General features: G+C 45.8%; 1 protein-coding gene across 12 annotated transcripts in view; it reads left to right on the top strand.

Moving 5' to 3' along the window:
* MAP7D3 (MAP7 domain containing 3) overlaps positions 1-18,614 on the top strand; it is a 1,012,878-nt gene that overhangs the window by 372,979 nt on the left and 621,285 nt on the right. For 2 of the 12 annotated variants that reach the window (XM_078688586.1, XM_078688588.1), the window contains 3 exons: positions 240-338; positions 1,314-1,436; positions 2,940-3,073. In XM_078688586.1, coding sequence (XP_078544712.1) covers positions 240-338; positions 1,314-1,436; positions 2,940-3,073 — 356 coding nt within the window. Of the gene's footprint in view, positions 1-239; positions 339-1,313; positions 1,437-2,915; positions 3,074-18,614 lie in introns of all 12 variants that reach the window. The other 10 variants (XM_078688585.1, XM_078688587.1, XM_078688591.1 and 7 more) reach the window with 5 other exon arrangements.

The following is an 18,614-nucleotide window of genomic DNA, read 5'->3' as shown; positions in this document are numbered from 1 at the left end:
ACACGTTTATCTCTTGTGTTGTGCTTATGGCTAAATTCTCTGCTTTATAAATTAAGTGCAGAACATGAAAAAACAGCGTGGCTTAAACTATGCACGCAGACTTGAAGGGTGGAGTATTATATTTATGACCCCTGTTGTGGTATGGGTGGGCTTTGCGGTCCTCTCGAGGCCTTACCTTGTGATTCAGGGCCTCTCCTCACACTGAACAATGCTAATATGTATTTGTCGTTGATCTCTAGGCGGAGTGGCCAGCAAGAGAAGCTCGTCTTTGAATAGACTGACTAGCCAGTCTAATTCTCCTCAGCAGTTAGAGAAAGTGAAACACGAAGAAAAATCAGGTGCTTAGTTATCTATAAAGTCTAAATCGATATGTTACATTGTGTGAAATAATATCCATTAATAATCCAATATTTTAACATAGAAAGCTCTTGTCTGTTGGGTCCTATTTTACCTACCCTTGACTAGACTGATTACTGCTACCATGTTTCTTTAAGAACCCGCTTTACCCATGGTAGTATCATATAGAAATAATTGCTGCCTGAGGATTGACGATGGTCTCCGTCCTTGTGTACCTAAAGCATCTTTTAGTGTTTGCTTGTAATACCTAATTTTTACTTAATCGTCCTCAAACTGCACTAAACTATACGGCAGGAAACTGCTCTCTTGCCATGCTACTAATGTTTCCTGCACTCTTTTGGAAATGTCATGCTGTGACTAGTTTCTTGTGTCTTGTATGTTGCTAGATGAATGACTTGATTCCACTAACTGACTTTCTAACACGCTTTAGGGTCCCGTTGCACGGTGGTGTTTTGCTTCATTTCTTTTATCTGATAATGCAGGGCTCTGCTCTTCAAGTAATACACTAATACCCTCCACATAATAAAGAGCACTTGAATCAGTCCCTCAACATTATTTCGTTTCCAGGTGTTTTATTTGGAAACTCATTACTAACCAATATGGGATGCTTTGTCTTTCTTTAGCAAACGTGCCTGGAAATGTTTTTCTTACTGTGTGTATACAGCATCACAACATTTCTAAAAAACAAAATTATAATCACATGTGCTGTCTGTACAGGTTGTATTTACCTATAGCCTTTTATTAAACGTTTAAGTGAGAATAAGTTATTCTAGGCTAAAATGTAATTAATATAGGTGCCGTAGCTGCAACTTGTTTTTTGTTCCATTACTTTTCTTTTTACTCGAGATTCTCGTCAGAATACATACGCCATAGCATGTCATCCCTGTCGTTCATATTTTTTCCTTTCATTCTTGAGTTTCACGTTGAATCCCTTTTGATTTGTTCCCATCATTCAGCTCGCCGCTCCCAGACCAGTCCTCTGGAGAGTAATATAATCAGCCGCCTGCTCGCCCCCACACAGGCCTCTTTAGCTAGAAGTAAAAGTGCTGCATTACCGGCTGATGGAAACGATTCCCCAGGTAACAGGCGCAGTGCACGCCTGAGAAACAATAGCAATTTGCTTCATGCAGAACACTGCGTTGCATCTACTAACTGCGCTGCCTCCAGGCACAACATTGCTTTTAACTGCTAAGCCATTCCTCATTGTCGAGTGCGTTCTCCATCTTTTATGGGGTTCTGAAGAAAAAAAATGCAAACAGTGTTGTGTATGATAGGGGGGCTTGTATGTTTAATGTTCTATAGAGTATACTGCTTTAAAAACGGAGGAAAAGGTTGCTACTTCTACATTCAGAATTGGTGGAGGGTATGGGTTAGTGTTAGTATGAAGTGGTTCTGTTAGTGTCTAGGGGGATTGTTGTCTAACTTGGGTAATCTGCGTTTTTTTAGCAATTTATAAAATGTGTTTAGAGATTTACAGAAAAGCCTTTGGAGAAGACTATCCGGTTTTACATTAAAGGAGTTATAATTAAGACAGGAACATACATGTATGTCATCTTTTTGCAGGCATTCTCTGTTGATGTATATCATCCTATCTGTTTGTAAATATACCAGCATTTTATCCACGTGATTAGCCATTGCTACCCTACATAGTTAATCATTTTCAAGTGTTCTCTATATATCGTTGTTACTATTATTTACATTTTATTCTGGCGTTCTGTTTTTTGACATCCCTGTCTGTTGACAATTTTCGACTGGTACAGAAGTTCCCTCATCGCTTATGCAATCCTTTCTGTTTGAGAGCCTTAACTTCATAGGCTGACTCCCGCATGTGGGTTTCTTCCAATATGTCTGTTGTCACTCTCCCATTCAATTTCCCTCTCTTTGACGAGCACCTTTAATCTTTTGCATGGGTGGGCAGGCCTGTTTTAGAAATGTTTTCGAACTGTCAGAGCTGGGAACCTAGCGTTTCTTTAGGCTTCATTCACTCAGAGATTCATAATTCTGAATGTCAGAAGTAATCTGCTTTTAAATCAAATTCTTGAGTGCAGAGTACACCTCCCAGTGCATGATTACTGTAGATATTAAAGTAAAATATTTGAACTGTAACCGATTTCAAATATCCACGAATGACTTTAATTTTATAACAATTGTTTTCTTGGAAGGAAACAATGCACATTTTTTTGTGGTTTATCAGTTTTGATCACTAAAATCGTAGACTGAAACCTTGCGCAGGACGATGCAATGGAAATTGCTCTTCCTGTTCAAGTCTGGTAATAGAGGAAATTTGCTGAGCTGCAAACCTATTTACTATTTTATATAATGTAATAGACTTTAATGTCTACAGTAGTCATACGTCTTTTGTAGGTATACTTTTTGTGCATTCGCTGCTAAAGTACTAATCATGTGGTGATGGATTCTTGTCTCTGATCTGCTGTAGTGTGCGCTTCCTGTTTATGTCTCTAGAATCTCTAACATAGTATATTTATCTTTTCTTTTTCTGCTTCTGTGCCCTGCACTTGTTTCTTTGTTTTGTTCTTGTTAAATTCCTAACTTTTTAGACTCTCACCTCTGTCCTCGTTCAGCTTCAGCCAATTCCATGACCACCCAAGCACATACTCCTAAAGGACCCATGCGCAGCCGTAGCATTGACAGACAGACGTCTGCACCAACTGGCACTGCATCTTCAGCTGAACTCAGCTCCCCAGAATCTACTCAGGTTTGTTGAAAGCTTTCTGGTTACAAAATGAACCACTTTTTTCATTTACATTTAGCCCTATGTCAAGGTATATACAGCACTACGTAATAAAAGTGTTCAACCTCTACAAAAAGTAGCAGTGGGTTATAGATTTGCTGTTCATCCTATATTATGTCCAGTAATCTTATGCATTGAGAAAAAATGCGACAGATGTACAAACAAGTGCTAAAGAGCCAACGTGCTACCCCAATATGCAAAATCCTGCTACCATTGGTATGTAACTAGAATCTACCTCAAGAGTTCTAGTGTCTAAATAATATAACATATGATATTGGAGCTCAGAAAATACAGTTTAGTTTTCTAGGTGATACTTGAAGACACACATGTAAATGTATATTTCTTGAAGATGATTTTAATCATTTCTTCTGCAGGTTAGTAGTGACATTCCTTTCAAAATCATATATGTAGTACAAATCAACTTCTGACAGCCAACGTGTGTTTCATCCTGCAGACTTTCTCAAGGTTGCAATGATAATAGTGTGTGATAATTTAGGAACTTTCAATGCAGAGTATGCTTTCATAAGTCCTACAATGGAAAAACCCATGTTTAATGTATTCTATAACAGCTGATCCGTACTCATAGTGGCAAGAGAATAGTGTCTTGAATACAGAGTTAACCTGAGAGAGTGGCCAAGCAAGTGCTGCAGGTGTCACATATGTGTGGAGATGAAGCATGCCACACGTTTATCTGTATATGCTAACTAAAACGGAATATGTTTATTAAAATGTATCTATTGCACGCCAATAGACCAGGGTGAATCCAAAATGTACATCTGATGCCGTTTGGTAAATACATTTTTGTGTTCAGAATCGTATGTAGAAAATAAAGTATTAAAACGGATATTCGTGCGAGTGCCCAGTAACCAGTGCTACTTGTGTAATACAAAATGATCATGTGTACCGTGATGAACAAGTTAGTCATTAGAGATCAGTGCCGAAAACAGTCATTCACAAATAAGGATGTATTAATGAAGAGAGATTTGTTCAGCCACGTAAAGATGTGGAGGAAAAAAGTTATTTTCTTATTATTTAACATCTACGTTGTTTACTTACTAATGACATTAGTAGTTGAGTATGGGAAAACAAGTAAATAATTCCAGAATTTTTCAAAAGTGAATTCACAAGCGTGTCTGTAGCGGATTTCCATCCCGGCAAGAAGAGTTCAAAAGCAATGTGCTAATTTAATTGTGTTGATAAATAAAAAATCAATAATGATAAGGTTAAAGTAAAAGCAATGAAATAGACCAGGAACTAGGTCTACGTGTATGTTAAAGACCTGCGCACTCCACAGAGGCAGTCATCCTCTCCGTGATGGTTGAACTGCGCAGAGGGGCCGACGCCAACATCCGTCAGGCCCTGGTCCTCTTGGATTTATCGGCCGCTTTTGACACGGTCGACCATGGTATTTTGGTCGGCCGTATTCAGGGCACCGCCCTGGCCTGGGTTCAGTCCTTCTTGACTGAACGCCAACAAGCCGTCAGATTGTCCCAGTTCTCTGCTACCCAGGTCGCGCTGACCTGTGGTGTCCCACAGGGCTCTTCTTTGTCCCCCCTTCTTTTTAATTTGTACCTGGTTCCTCTACTCCGCTCCCTCCGTGGGTTCAATGTCGCCGCGTTTAATTACGCGGACGACATACAACTGGTTTTCACCATAGATTCTTCTGATGATTCTTTCACTACCTTCCAAAACACGCTTGGCTTCATCAGTAATTGGATGAGCTCAAACCACCTGAAGCTCAACCCCGACAAGACCGAACTGATTCTTGTCGGGGGACCCTCCAATCCTTGGCAGCCGTCCTTTTGGCCTGCTAGTCTGGGTAGCCCTCCCTCCCCAGTTAATTGTGCCAAAAGCCTGGGTGTTGTCATTTGCAACGATCTTTCTATGACACCCCAGATCAGCGCAGTAGTGTCCGCCAGCCATTTTCAACTCAGGAAAATCCGAAAAATTTCTCGCCTACTCACCACTGAAGCCCTTACTCTGGCTCTGCTTGCGTTAGTCATCTCGAGGCTTGACTACGCAAACGCACTGTACGTAGGCATTCCTGACTATCAACTAAAGAGACTCCAGTTCATCCAAAATCAGGCTTCTCGCCTGATTTACCACCAACCTAGAGATCAACATGTTCGTCCTCTCCTAAAAAGTCTCCACTGGCTTCCGGTATCCGCTCTCTGCAAGTTCAAGCTCGGCTGCATTATCTCCAAATCCCTTGCAGGCCAAGGCCCCCTCTTTATCTCTTCTCTCCTCCACCCGTATGTCCCTTCTCGCAATCTCCGGTCATCTCAGATGGCCCTGTTATCAGTTCCTAGATTTAAGAGGAAGAAACATGGTGGCCTCAGCTTTTCATTTCTGGCTCCATCTTTCTGGAATTCCCTTCCCTTTTCTCTTAGGCTGTCACCCTCATATTCCGGGTTCAGATCACTCCTTAAAACCCTCCTTTTCACTGAGTCCTATATTTAGGTTCTGTCTCACGTTCCCTTCACCGCTCCCTCAGCATAAGCCCAAGAAACCTAATGGTGTTAGTTGCGCTCAATAAATTCTTTTAACATAACATAACATAACAAAGATGATATACACTGACCAGTGGTGAATTGGGTCTCATTTTAAGGAAAATAGAAGCTATTTGGATTATTTGATTGAGGGCAGCATACATGGTTATGAGCATTGAAGTCTTCTGACTTCATGGCAAAACCCAAGGCTGCTTCTACTTCTTTGATTTCTTTTTCTTCATAGTGCCTGTTGCACTTATCTGACTTCCCCGACGTCTTCGAATGTGACGATGATTGCCGGGTGCTGCTTTGTGAATGGTCCTGAAACCTTCTGCGCGACCGAGATCTTGAGTGTTGTGGAGTCGACCCACAACGGTCAACGAGGAGCTTGAGGGTATGCTCCCTCAGTGACTTTAGATGCATGGCGTGACATTACACATAGGTCTTTGACATGTGGTCCCCTCTCTAAGCACCATAATCCCATCAAGTGTGGGTCTGTCACAGACCTCTGTCGCTCGAGCTCCGGTAAAGTCAGGGAAGTGCGGAGCGGAACCTGACTCAGGCTCCGCCGAAGCGTGTGGTCTGGAGTGCCGATGCAGCAAAGTTCACCATATGATGTTGACTGGACATGACCGACTCGCTGGGTAGAGCAATTTCATAATCATTGGTTTGGCAACGCCACACCTGGGTAAGAACCACTGGCGTTTCACAGGATGTCCAAGCCTTGCTTATGAACATGCCGTTTGATGGCTCATCTTTTCGGAGAGAAGCCAGACTTGGCACTGGAGTGCTTTAAGGATATTAGAGCTACGACCAGGTCTTTGGCCTTGTTGAAGGCTGCTTATCAACCCCAGTCCATCTTCCGTCCCTTTCGTGGCCATGGAATGGGCCTCCGACTGAGTCCGTACCCTCTTAGCCACCAAGGCCAACAGACTTTCCCAGCCTTTTCCTAGCCGAGGTCCTGAGACACCGGTCACATAAACAACATGGGACAGGTAGCCAGAGGTTGGGCCAGTACACTACCACTTCCCCCAACCAACAAGGCACAGCCTCCAAACCCCTTTAGTTTGCCCTCCAGCCGTCATGGGCATTCAGTGAGGTTCAAGATATGCTATCACCTGCCTACTAGCGGTCACTAACATTAGATCATTGGGTATTGCTAATCGTCCAAAGGGCCCCTCCTCCCATTCCACCATCATGCGACCGGCAGACAGAGTCCCACCTCTCCTTGCTCCGTCAGGAGGTGCTGGTTCACTTGGCTGAGAGAGCCGTACAGAGGGTTTTGACATCAGATGTAGGTCGTGGTTGCTATTCCCACTATTTTCTGGTGCCTAAGAAGTACGGAGGCCTTTGTACTATACTAGACCTGCGCCGTCTCAATCTCTTCCTGAGAGAGGAGAAATTCAAGCTGCTCATGCAAGTTCGGTCTTTCCTGGACCCGGGAGACTGGATGGTAGCGTTGGACTTGCAGGACGTATATATTCCCACATCTCCGTCCTGCCTGCCCACAGATGTTACCTACAATGTTACCTGCAATGTTACCTGCAGTTTACGGTGGGCCAAGAGCACTTTTAATCTGCCATGTTCCCCTTCTGCCTTACCATCACTACCTCAGGTGTTCATGAAAGTGATGGTGGTGGCTGCAGCTCATCTATGGAGGTCATGTGTTCCAATCTTACCCTAACTTGACAGTTTACTTTTGAAGGCGGGCTCGCTCGAGGCAGTTGTCTCCCACCTCCAGACTACTGGGAACCTTCTGCACTCTCTGGGGTTCACTATGACCGTGCTGAAGTCACACCTGATTTCCTCTTAGATGCTCCCATTCATTGTAGCTGTTCTGGACACAGTGCAGTTTCTTGCCTATCCTCCCGTGCGGCGATTCTTGGCTATTCAGGCTATCATACTGATCTTTTAGCCTCTATCCTAGATTTTGATTCGAATGATCCTGAGGTTGTTGTGCCTTAGGGCCTTAGGACCTCCTGCATCCTACTTTTAACTCATGCCTGTGGACTCTGCAGTGGAACCTGAAGTCCCGGTGGGCTCAGCATCTGGGGAATCTCTCCGACATGGTTCACATATCAGTGGGAACTGCAAAAGATCTACAGTGGTGGCTGATGAACAGCGACTGGTCAGTGGCAGATACTGGGTCAGTGGGAGACCTCTCTCCTTTCCCAAACCGGAGCGGACTGTGGTGACAGTTGCGTCATTTGTGGGATGGGGCGGCCATCTGGGAGAGGTGGAGGTCAGAGGTCCCTGCTATCCAGCGGAGACCTAGCACCACACCTGTTGGAACTTCGGGCAATTTGCTTGGCTTTTAAAGCCTTTCTTCCTTCGAACAAGGGAAATCTGTTGCAGGTGTTCACAAACAACTCCACCGCAACAAACAGGGCGGGTGGGGCCGTGGACTCTTTAAGATTCTCTTCGTCTCAGGACACCAATGAAATGCCAGGGCATTTCCCTGGTGGTTCAACACGAGGTGGCCTCTCTGAACGTAAGAGCAGACAAACTCAGCCGATGATGCCTATCAGATCATGAATGGCGTGTCCACCTGGAGGTGGTGCAAGGACTCTTTCAGTAGTGGGGAGAGCCTTGGTTAGATCTGCTCATCACTGCTGAGAATGTGCAATGTCAGGAGTTTTTCATGGTGGAGTTTTCAAGGCGACTCTCGCTTTTGGTCTGTGGAGCTCTGGCCTCTTGTACAACTTTCCACCAGTAGCACTCTTGGTCAGAGTTCTCAAAAAGATCAGGAACAACCAGGCCCAGGTTGTTTTTGTGGCTCAGAGAGTCTGGTGCCCAGATCTTTTGAGCATGGCCATCGGACCTCTGATCAGGCTGCTTCTTCAAGAGGATCTTCTGTAGCATCAACAGGGGAAGTTTCTACAACTGAACCAGCCGCACCCTCACGCATGGAGATTGAGTGTCTACAGTTTTGACTTCTCTCCTGAAGTCTGATGTTAATCTGGCAGCCAGGCAATTCTCCACCAAGTCGATATCAATCAATCAAACTGCATTTGTAGAGCGCACCCCTAGGGCTATCTGGCTGCTGTCTGTCGAAGAGCCAGGACTTAAGTCTCTTTCTGAAGTCTTCCAGCGAGGGGGTTGAACAGAGCTGGAGGGGAAGGTCATTCCAGGTCTTGGCGGCAATATAGGAGAAGGAGCGGCCGCTGCTGCGACGGATGCGAGGCTGTGTGCAAGGGTGAGTGAGGAGAAGCGTAGGTGTCTGGCAGGTTGATGGAAATTCAGTCGATGGTTGAGGTAGGCAGGTCCTAGGTCATAGAGGGCTTTGTACACGTGTGAGGATCTGGAACTGGCATTTTTTCTGGCTGGGGAGCCAGTGGAGGTTTCTCAGTGGAGGTCTCTCAGTGTGAGGGCGATCTGGGTTCATTTGGGTAGGTCCAAGAAGAGTCTGGCTGCAGCATTCTGTATGGTCTGGAGTCTTTTGAGGAGCTGGGTGGAGATGCAGGCATAGAGGGCATTGCCGTAGTTAAGGTGGGTGGTGACTAGGGCTTGGGTGACAGTCTTCCTGGTGTTTTTGGGAATCCATCTGAACATTCTGTGGAATATGCAGAGAGTGTGGAAGCAGGAGAAGGCAACTGAGTGAACTTGTCATTTTATGGTCAGTTGGCTGTCAAGGATGATGCCAAGATTGCGTGCGTGGTTGGTCTGTGTGGGTCCAAGTTCTGCAGGCCACCAGCTGTGGTCCCATGCAGAGGTGTTTTTCCCGAAGATCAGCACTTCGGTTTTGTCGGAGTTGAGTTGGAGGCAGTTGTCTCATCAATTCAGCTACATTGGGTGCCTTGCCCATGCCCAGTTGTTTTTTTCATTGAAGGGTCCTTGGTGAGCGCGAGCATCAGTTGAGTGTCATCTGCTTAGAAGAATATATTGAGTCTGTGGGATCTGACGATGTTTGCAAGGAGAGTCATGTAGATGTTAAACAGGGTGGAGCTGAGGGATGATCCCTGTGGTAAACCGCATATGACTGGTACGGAGGTGAAGGGAGGTAGTCGGATGTGCCTGCTGTTGGGGTAAGTTTGTGATGTGGCTTGATTTCCACATCAATCCTCTTTCTGTGCCTCTTTGCAAGGTTCTTCTGTTTGCTATATGGTTGGCCCAGCAGGGCTCTGTTGTAGGTGCAATTAAAGGTTATCTTTCAGCCATTTTGCACAACCTTCTTTATTTAAGTCACTTGTTGTGGCTACTCATGCCCCAGTGAGATCAAAATCATGTGTTCAAATTTTTGATCTGTGCACCGTTTGAGCCTCTACATGATTGCCCTCTTAGGCTATTGACCGTCAAAACTGCCTTTTTAGTGTCCATAGCTTTGGCCAGTAGGGTCAGCCAATTACAAGCACTCTTGGCGCACTCTCCTTACACTACCTTCTACTCAGACAAGCTAGCCCTTCAGGTCCTTCTGAAGGTGGTGAATTCCTTCCCTGTAGGCCAGAACACCACCTCTGCCTACTTTCTTTGCTTTACTTCACTTCTCCAAAGAGTAGGAGAAACGCCACAGTCTGGAACCAAAAAGAGTGTTGTCATTCTACCTTGATCGCACAAAACAGTTCCGGGTGGCCGATCAACTTTTCATGGGGTACGTAGAAGCCAAGGGAAGGCTGTGCATAAATCTCAAGATGGATAGTGTTCTGCATCAAATTCTGCTTCGGATTGACCTAGAAGCAATCACCTGAGTTTTTGCCTTCTCATTATACCAGATCTAAGGCTGCGACCACTGAGTTAGCCCGCAAATTACCTCTCCAGGATATCTGTCGGGCAGCAACGTGGGAGTCTCTGCACACGTTTACCAAACACTATTGTCTGGACATTTAGGTCCATCGCGATTGACACTTCGACCATTTGGTCCTGTAAGACTATTTGATTTGAAATTGGCGCTGCAGACTCGACTCCCGGGATGTATTGCTTTCGTATTTATTCAAGGTAAGGAATCTACGGCTGTAAGTCTCTATCAGATCAACAAGTTACTTACCTTCTTGCCAACACTTCTATCCTTCCCTGTCTGCGAGCTGATTGCAGTGCAAGGGACACCTTTCTCAGGCCTTAGTTTTAACACCAGCAACCAGTTCTCATCATGGCTCCATGCTCCTGGCTACGTAAGTCACTAAAGTTACTGAATTAGTGCAGAGCCGATTGACGCCACCTACCGCGCACAGGGGTACTGCTCAAAAACATCCGGATCCAGTCTGACACCTTTGGGCTTATTCTAACGTATGGAATCTGCGGCTAGATAGTCTCTACCAGATAAGGTGTTACTGAAGGTAAGTAATTTGTTAATTCAGGGCAACAGCAAATTCCACTTTGGCTGGTTTAATTGGGTCTGTACAACAGCTCACAGGAACTTGAAACTATCATTAAACATCAGCCCAGGGGATCAAGTAGTCCTCAAAAATTGGAGAGACTTATACAAAGAGGCTTTAAACACTTGAAAAAAAGAGCTCCATCATGAGGCCTGGGAGAAGTTTCTCTGAGCAGCAAAAATAAGGAACTCCCGTTTTATTTTGGAAAATTACTAACAGCTCTTATCTTGGGGCCCATGGGGACATTGCCGTTTTCCTCTAACTTAGCATGAGCAGGTTGCAAGTCAGACATGCCACCCACTTGCCTGCTGCTTTTCAACACTTTACCATGCGTCTTTATTTTTGGAATATTTCAGTGACTGTTTTCACATGAGAACTTATCGCTATGTTCACATTCTACATGTTCATGGGATTTTTACTATGTGGAAGGTCGAACAACAATGCCCCTTGTTATTTTGCTCTGGCTAGACCTTAGCCCTTAGACAAAACATACTGATGCAGCTGTTGTTTGGACAACATACTTTGGCTTTTTGTGGGGTACACAAATTAGATTGGATACACTTGGAGAGGGACCATTCCAGGGAGAAGAGCGAGACAGCACCTATGATATAAATCTCCCATCTATAGGCTAAGGTATGGGGTCTGCTGGCAAAGCCCAGAGATCTTCTAACTTTTAATAATACTTCTTCTTAGCAAAGGAAGGGAGGAAGGGCTCCATTGTCTTTTTATGATGACCTCTACCTTCATGATTTACGGACTAGCTGCTATGCTGACTGGTTTTTATACTATGCATGTTCCTGCTTGTTGTGGCACGTATACTGCATGTTAGTGCACGTTAGTTAAAATAAATGTTTTAAACTATTTCGTGTCTCTGTCAGATCTTATTGTGGACTAGTACAAGAGTGCAAGCGAAAGGGTGTGTCCTGTTACCACGATTCCTGAGAGATCTAGGAATGTTGTGTTCTGGGGTGTCTAATCATTTGCTTTTCTGTGAGTGAGTTGGTGAGCAATTGAGACACTATAGCTGGTTGGTCCTAGGCTTGTGAGTAGTAAGGTGGTAGGATGACCCAGTCATTATACACCAAAGTCCCATAATCCTGCGCATAGTTCTGTGTTTGTGCAGAATCCCTGGAAACGGGGACAATGATGCCCCTATAATTGAGTCACTGGTGCCTCAAGAAGATTGTATTACCCACTATTCAACAGTCTTCAATTCAGATGATAGTGTGGGAGAAGAAAATAAAGATTGACCAAAACGAACATTCTCTCAGGTTAGGTTTGAGCTAGATGAGGTCATCAGAGCATTGGAAGGAAGTCTAATAGTAAAGGCTGCAGGACTTGACAAGGTGCTATTAGACTGTTGTAAAAACCTTATATTTTATGGACCCCGCTGCTTACAGATGTTATTAATGCAGTCAGTGCAGTGCTAATTTCCTCTTCCCGGTCATAATTATCGTCCCTATTTTCAAAAAAGGTGACTGACTGGGAAAATCCCTCCTGCTAACAACCAGTTTCCCTCCAAGACTCATCAGCAACACTGAGAGTTCTCCTGGAGAGGCTAGCTGCATAATATTTGATCAGGATATCTGTCGGGCAGCAACGTCGGCGTCTTTTCACATGTTTACCAAACACTGCTGTCTGGACAGTCCGGTCCGTTGCGATAGACACTTTGTCTGTTTGGTCCTGCAGGACTATTTGATTTATAATTGGATTTGCAGACCCACCTCTGGGTTGTATTGCTTGTGGTATCTATTCTAAGGTAAGGAATCTGTAGCTAAAAGTCTATCAGATCAGCAAGTTACTAACCTTCGGTAATGACGTATCTGGTAGAGACTTTATCTAGCCACAGATTCTTTACCCACACTCCTATCCTCCTCTCCCTGCAAGCTGATTGCCATGCAAGGGACATCCTTCTCAAGGCCTTAGTTTTTCACACCAGTGGCCAGTTCTCATCGTGGCTCCATGCTCCTGGCTTGGAAAGTTGCGAAAGTAACTAACATCATCGGATAGCAGAACGACGCCTCCTATCGGTGTGCATGTATACTGTTGGAAAAACTTCCTTTTATGAGTCTGCAGCTTACAAATGTTTTTGCTACAGCCAGTGCAGGGCAAATTCCCTCTTCTTGGTCATACTCCATGTTAGAAATTAGATTTCTGGTTGGCTATGGCTTGCGCCAAAGCCAGGCAGAAACCCCCTCTTTAGTCATGGCAAGGGAGTTAAACGCTGAAGATAACCCCTGCTCACCCCCTAGTAGCTTCGCACGAGCAGTCGGGCTTATCCCAGAGGCAATGTGTAATGTGTTTGAGCAACACACGCACACACAGCAGCAACACACGCACACACAGCAGCAACACACTAGGCGCACCACAAAAGGAACTCCACACAAGGTTATATAAAAAAATAGCCTTTATATTGTCATAAAAACATTAGCAACATAATCACACATTTACACTGTGCCAACTGGCACAGGCAATATTCACAGGGGATTATATACAGTACCGAGCCAATTGGGCCACGGTCAGAACCATCAGAACAGGTAAGTAAATGTAAAACACAACCAGTAACTACTGGTACAATAATGACCTAAGTATTATCACAGTCACATTAGACACCATCCTAAAATATCAAAGCCTACCATTGGGCACACCCACATTTGCATAAGACACCCTCCTAAGCAAGAACACCTTATGCACTAGGACATCAGCAGCCCAAACACATTAGGCACTAATCATGGGGCATAAACACGTTACGCATTGAGCCTTACCAGCATAACCACAGTATGCACTAACCTCCTAAGCATAAATACATTACACATTAGGTATCACAATTAGGCCAGAAAATTACTCATAAATCATCACGTTAGGGCCTGGTGCCCTACCAACACTCTCATCTGACCCCCAGGCCAATTGGCCTTCTCTAGGGCTCAAATGCCCTCTGTCCAGAATGTCAGGGAGCTAAGCTGCCACTTGCAGCTGGGGCGAAACGTTTGCAATGCGCGGGCACCAATGTGCTTCCTAGGTCCCCTCCTGGGACCCTCCATGTGTCCTGGCCTAAATGTAGCAGCTGCACGCTAATTGCCATACAGCTGGGATCATCACTGGCACTCACTGTGCCCTCCTGTCCCACTCAGGGACTCTATCCCAAGAAATGTGACCAAATGGGCACGGGCCCCTCTTGAGACTCTCACGTATCATGCCCCCACGGTGCACTCGGCCCCCCACTAGGATCTGCAGAATAAATGATGACCATTGGTGCAGTTGCCTGCTACGGCGGCGCAACTGAGGGACAAACGGGGCCCAGACTCTCTGGGGCCCCGCTCCGGGGCTCCAAAAACTAATGGCAATGACGGGACCACTCGGGCAGTAACACTGTGCCCTGAAGTGCACCATCTCACTGGGGCCCCCAGGGCCCATCATAAATAACATTGCCCCATCCTTGGAGTGGCCCGCTACAAGGCGGGCCGCTCAGGAGACGCCAATAATGCACGGGTGCACCGTGGCACCAACAACAAGACCAGTCTCTGCTCCACTCACCGGGCTATGCAGGGGGAGCTCTACTCCCATTGGACTCCTCCGGGCTCTTCTCCTTGCATGCAGGGCTCCCTCAGCTCACGGGTGCCCCGCCGACGATCCAGGCTTTGCCTCGCCCGCTCCTCTCCTCACTTCACCCGGGCCCCCTCCTGGGACCCGGGATTTTGATGTGGAGCTCGCACGGCTCCAGACTTCCTCCGGTGCACGTCCCAGCACAGGGTGGGCCCTGCCTGGGTCTTGGAATGCGGCAGATCTCTTTCGGCCCCACTCCTCTTCTCTGGGTCACAGGGGCGCGGGGTAGGCTCCCGCCCGCGTGCTTGTTACACACCGGGGCAGCAACACCATGCCTCACTTCCGCTTCCTTAGCAGGCCCTGCCCCTAGTCAGGCGCGGGCTGCCTGACTTCCGCTTTGGTGCTTCTGGGCTGCGGCGGTGATTTGGGGGGCTTTATTCCCTGCGGTGAAGTACATGGTGGGCACCCTCCTTCCATCACGGTGCCAGGATGCGGGGTGGGCACCCACTTTGAGAGAGGCAAGTGCGGGGTGGGCTCCCGCCGAAAAAGGCACCAAAATGCAGGGTGGGCACCCACGATTTCAAGCATAATAAAGCGGGGTGGGCTTCCGCTATAAAAATACTCCTAATGCGGGGTGGGCACCCGCCATCAGCATCACAGGGGAATCCCTACGCCGGAGAATCTCTACGGGGAATCCCTACGCTGGGGATTCCCTCTGTCTCCTCTGGCAGCTCAGCGCTGCAAAGCCTGCTCGCTCCTCCCCAATTAGAAATATAATGCTCACGAGGCGCTAGGGTACCAGGCAATCCTTCAGGTCCATGAAGCAAACCTGGGCCCATGGAGGCCAGCACCCAGGGCTCTCCAGCAGAGAGGCAAGCCCCCATGGTGGTTCCTCCTTGGCCTCAGCAGCGTCAGGACCAGCACCCAAGCACCGAATTGAACAATTTCATGGGGTCAAAGCCCCTATACTTATACTTCATAATCACTTTGTCTGCAGCGCAGGGCTTGGGGAACCAGAGGTAACTGGTTCAGGGGGGATTTGGAGCACTTTGTTTTGCAAGCTCCTCTTCCCCTTTGTCAGGTGGGGGCTCAGTGATCAGACACACCACAGGGGGCAGAGCCAGCATTGTACAGGCTGGGCACAGTCCTATTCAGAGTCAGGAGATAACTCCTCCCACTACTCCCAGCCCAGGTGTCCCATTCAGCCTAGCGCTGACTCACCCTGCCCTTCTTGGAGCCACACAGTCCCCCCAGCCTCTGTCTCTCTCAAGCCAGACATGCAATTCACATCAGGCAGGCAGACACATAGCACACAGAAATGCCAACTTCATAAGGTGACATTTCTCCACCAGTCATAATAAATCTGTGCACACTATCGCGCAGCATTTATTCTCACAATTTCATACATACTAAACTTGACCACTCTTCTCCTCTCATAACAGGAATTACCACTGACACACCTTATCAGGGAATCCCCCATACATTCCTATGGGAGGGCAGTCCAACCGTACCAATGTAACTCAGAGAGCGCTCGCACTTTACACTGGACCGCAGTACTAAAGTGCTCAGAGGCCTAAAATCACCAACACCAGGTTACAGAAAAAGGCTAGGAGAATGCAAAAAGTTTCGGGGGGAACCTGCCAAAAGGGCCAAGTCCAACCATCAGTTATTGTCCCAATTTTCAAAAAAGCTAACAGAGAAAACTCCCCCTGCTACCGTCCAATAACCCTCCTAGACTCATCTATGAAACTGATGGGCAGGGTTCTCATAGAGAGGTTAGCAGGCTGGGCAGAGGAAAGCTTTGTTCCATCTGAATGTCTGCAAGGGTTCAGGAGGGAGATTGGGACACTCGAACAATGTCTGAACCTTTTCTTGATTATCAGGAAGTGTACTAGGGCAAAGGAGGGTTCGCTCTATCCATATTTTTTAGACGTAAGTATCAAAAACTGGCTTATTTTTAGAAACCTAGGGCCGCAGAACAAATAATTTTCCTACTAGCTACTTTGTGTAGCCGGGCATCTGCCAAAGTCTGATTTGGACCTGTTGGGGAATGTATCAATTTTTTTTCGTATAAGGAGGGGAGTAAGACAAGATTGCCCTTCCTTTTTCCCTTTATATTAAGGAAATAGATGCCATCTCCAGGACCTACCCGCAGATAGACCTAGCGTTGGTTCCCACCCCATCTCCATATTAATGAACGCCAATGATGCTGTATTGATATCATGTACAGGGAAGGGTTTACAACTACTGATTAATCTATTTGTTATGTTTAAGAAGTAACAGGACCTTAACGGCGGCCGCGATTTTGCGAAAGTGCGGCTGTAAAACATCAGGCGTCATATTTGGGGGGAGGACGTTTCTGTCTAGAGTCTATGTATTCTGATATCTGGATATCCCCTTTAGTTCTAGTGATTTGTGGGCCTCACACAGACAATCTGTGGCAAGCAAACTGACTTGAACAGTGGATTTTTTTTTAGATGTGCTTCAAAATTGGGTAGAAAGCCAATTAAGGTAATAATGGCAAATGTCTAGCTGCAGCTCTTTATGGGGCGGGGTTGTGGAGTGGAGGAAGCAAACGTGTAATCCAAGTCGAAGAGGACAAATTCCTTTCTAAATTACTTGCCTTATCAAGTTTGACATCTTCATACATTTGCCACAACAAACTGGGTATTCCTTGTATAGAAGACGTGTTACATTACATGCCTGTTCAATTGCAGCATACTATTTGGTGGAGGCAAGAATTACCTTTTTGTAGAGCAATCCTAAAGGATTGTTCTCTAAATAATGCAATGAGATGGTGAGTGTAGTGAGGTTAGCAGCGCTGTGTGGAAAAGTAGAAAGTGAATTAAAACTGCCTAGATTCTATCTAGATTCTATCTAGGCAGTTTTAATTCACTTTCTACTTTTCCACACAGCGCTGCTAACCTCACTACACTCACCATCTCACATATGGGATTACTATCCTTCTCCTTACCTAAAACATCTCTGAGCTCCTTCCTTAAACTTCGAAGTAGTAGCTCCCAGTGTTGACTAGGTTTTCTACACTGGTAAGGAGGACCCATATGATGAAGCATGTCACCTTTGGGTGAGTGAGGGTTCTTATCCTTAAGGGATGTCTCCCCCTTGATGATAAACATCACTTAAGTTAGTTTCGAGAGAAGTAAGGTTAAACTGCATAATTGTTCTCATACACATGAATGAGACTAGTGGTGTGTTTTTTGGTATATAGATTGATTAATGAGGGAATACACACCCACTGGTCTATAAACTTCCCCTTCTGACCCCAAATCTACGGTAGTGTTATAACTTGTTAATGGGCACCTGCATCAGTCACTCATTTATAGATTGCAGCAAATCACTCATGAGGGTCTCATGGCGCTGGAGCTATTGGTTGTTGCTTGGAGGTTTGGTCATTCAAACAGCCAGGTTTTTAGATCTCTTCTGAGTTGCTGGAGCGATAGAGCAGTCCTTAGGTACAGGGGGAGGATGTTCCAAGCCTTGGCTGCCTGGTGCAAAAAGGGGCGTACTCCTCTGTTGGTTCGGCGGATTAGTCGTTGTGCAGAGCCTCGTAGGCGTGGGTCAACATCTAGAACTGGCATCTCTTTTGCATTGGGAGCCAGTGTAACTTCTTGAGATCGGGTGTGATGTGGGTCAGTGAATCACTTTTTGGAATACTTTATTTTCTACATATAATTCTGAACATGAGAATCCACTTAACAATAGGCATCAGATATGCGTTTTAGAATCAAACTGCTCTGTTGGGGTTCACTGGGCAATTTCAATAAAACATTGTTTTAGCCAGGGTACACATAAACGTGGTGACATGCTCTATTTTTGCATATATGTGGCACCCCCAACACTATACACTTTTTGGGCACACGCTCAGGGTAACTCAGTACCCAACTGACTATTCTTTCTATTCTAAGCCTTGAAAAGCTCTTCAGGATGGAACACATTTTGCCTGCCTGAAGTTGATTGTACTTGCAGATATATTTGATAGGAATGACACTACTATCCTGCTGACTGAAAGATAAAAAATAATCTTCAAGAAATTCACATTTGGTGACTTGTCTTCCAGTATCACCTACTAAACTGTCTTTTGTGTGCTCCAATAGCAGATGTTAAACCTTTCTGTATCATAGCTAAATGAAACATACCTATTCA

The sequence above is a fragment of the Lissotriton helveticus genome, chromosome 4_1, assembly GCF_964261635.1.
Source record: "Lissotriton helveticus chromosome 4_1, aLisHel1.1, whole genome shotgun sequence".
In the NCBI taxonomy this organism is placed as follows: domain Eukaryota; kingdom Metazoa; phylum Chordata; class Amphibia; order Caudata; family Salamandridae; genus Lissotriton; species Lissotriton helveticus.
This window is presented reverse-complemented; position numbering and strand designations above follow the sequence as displayed.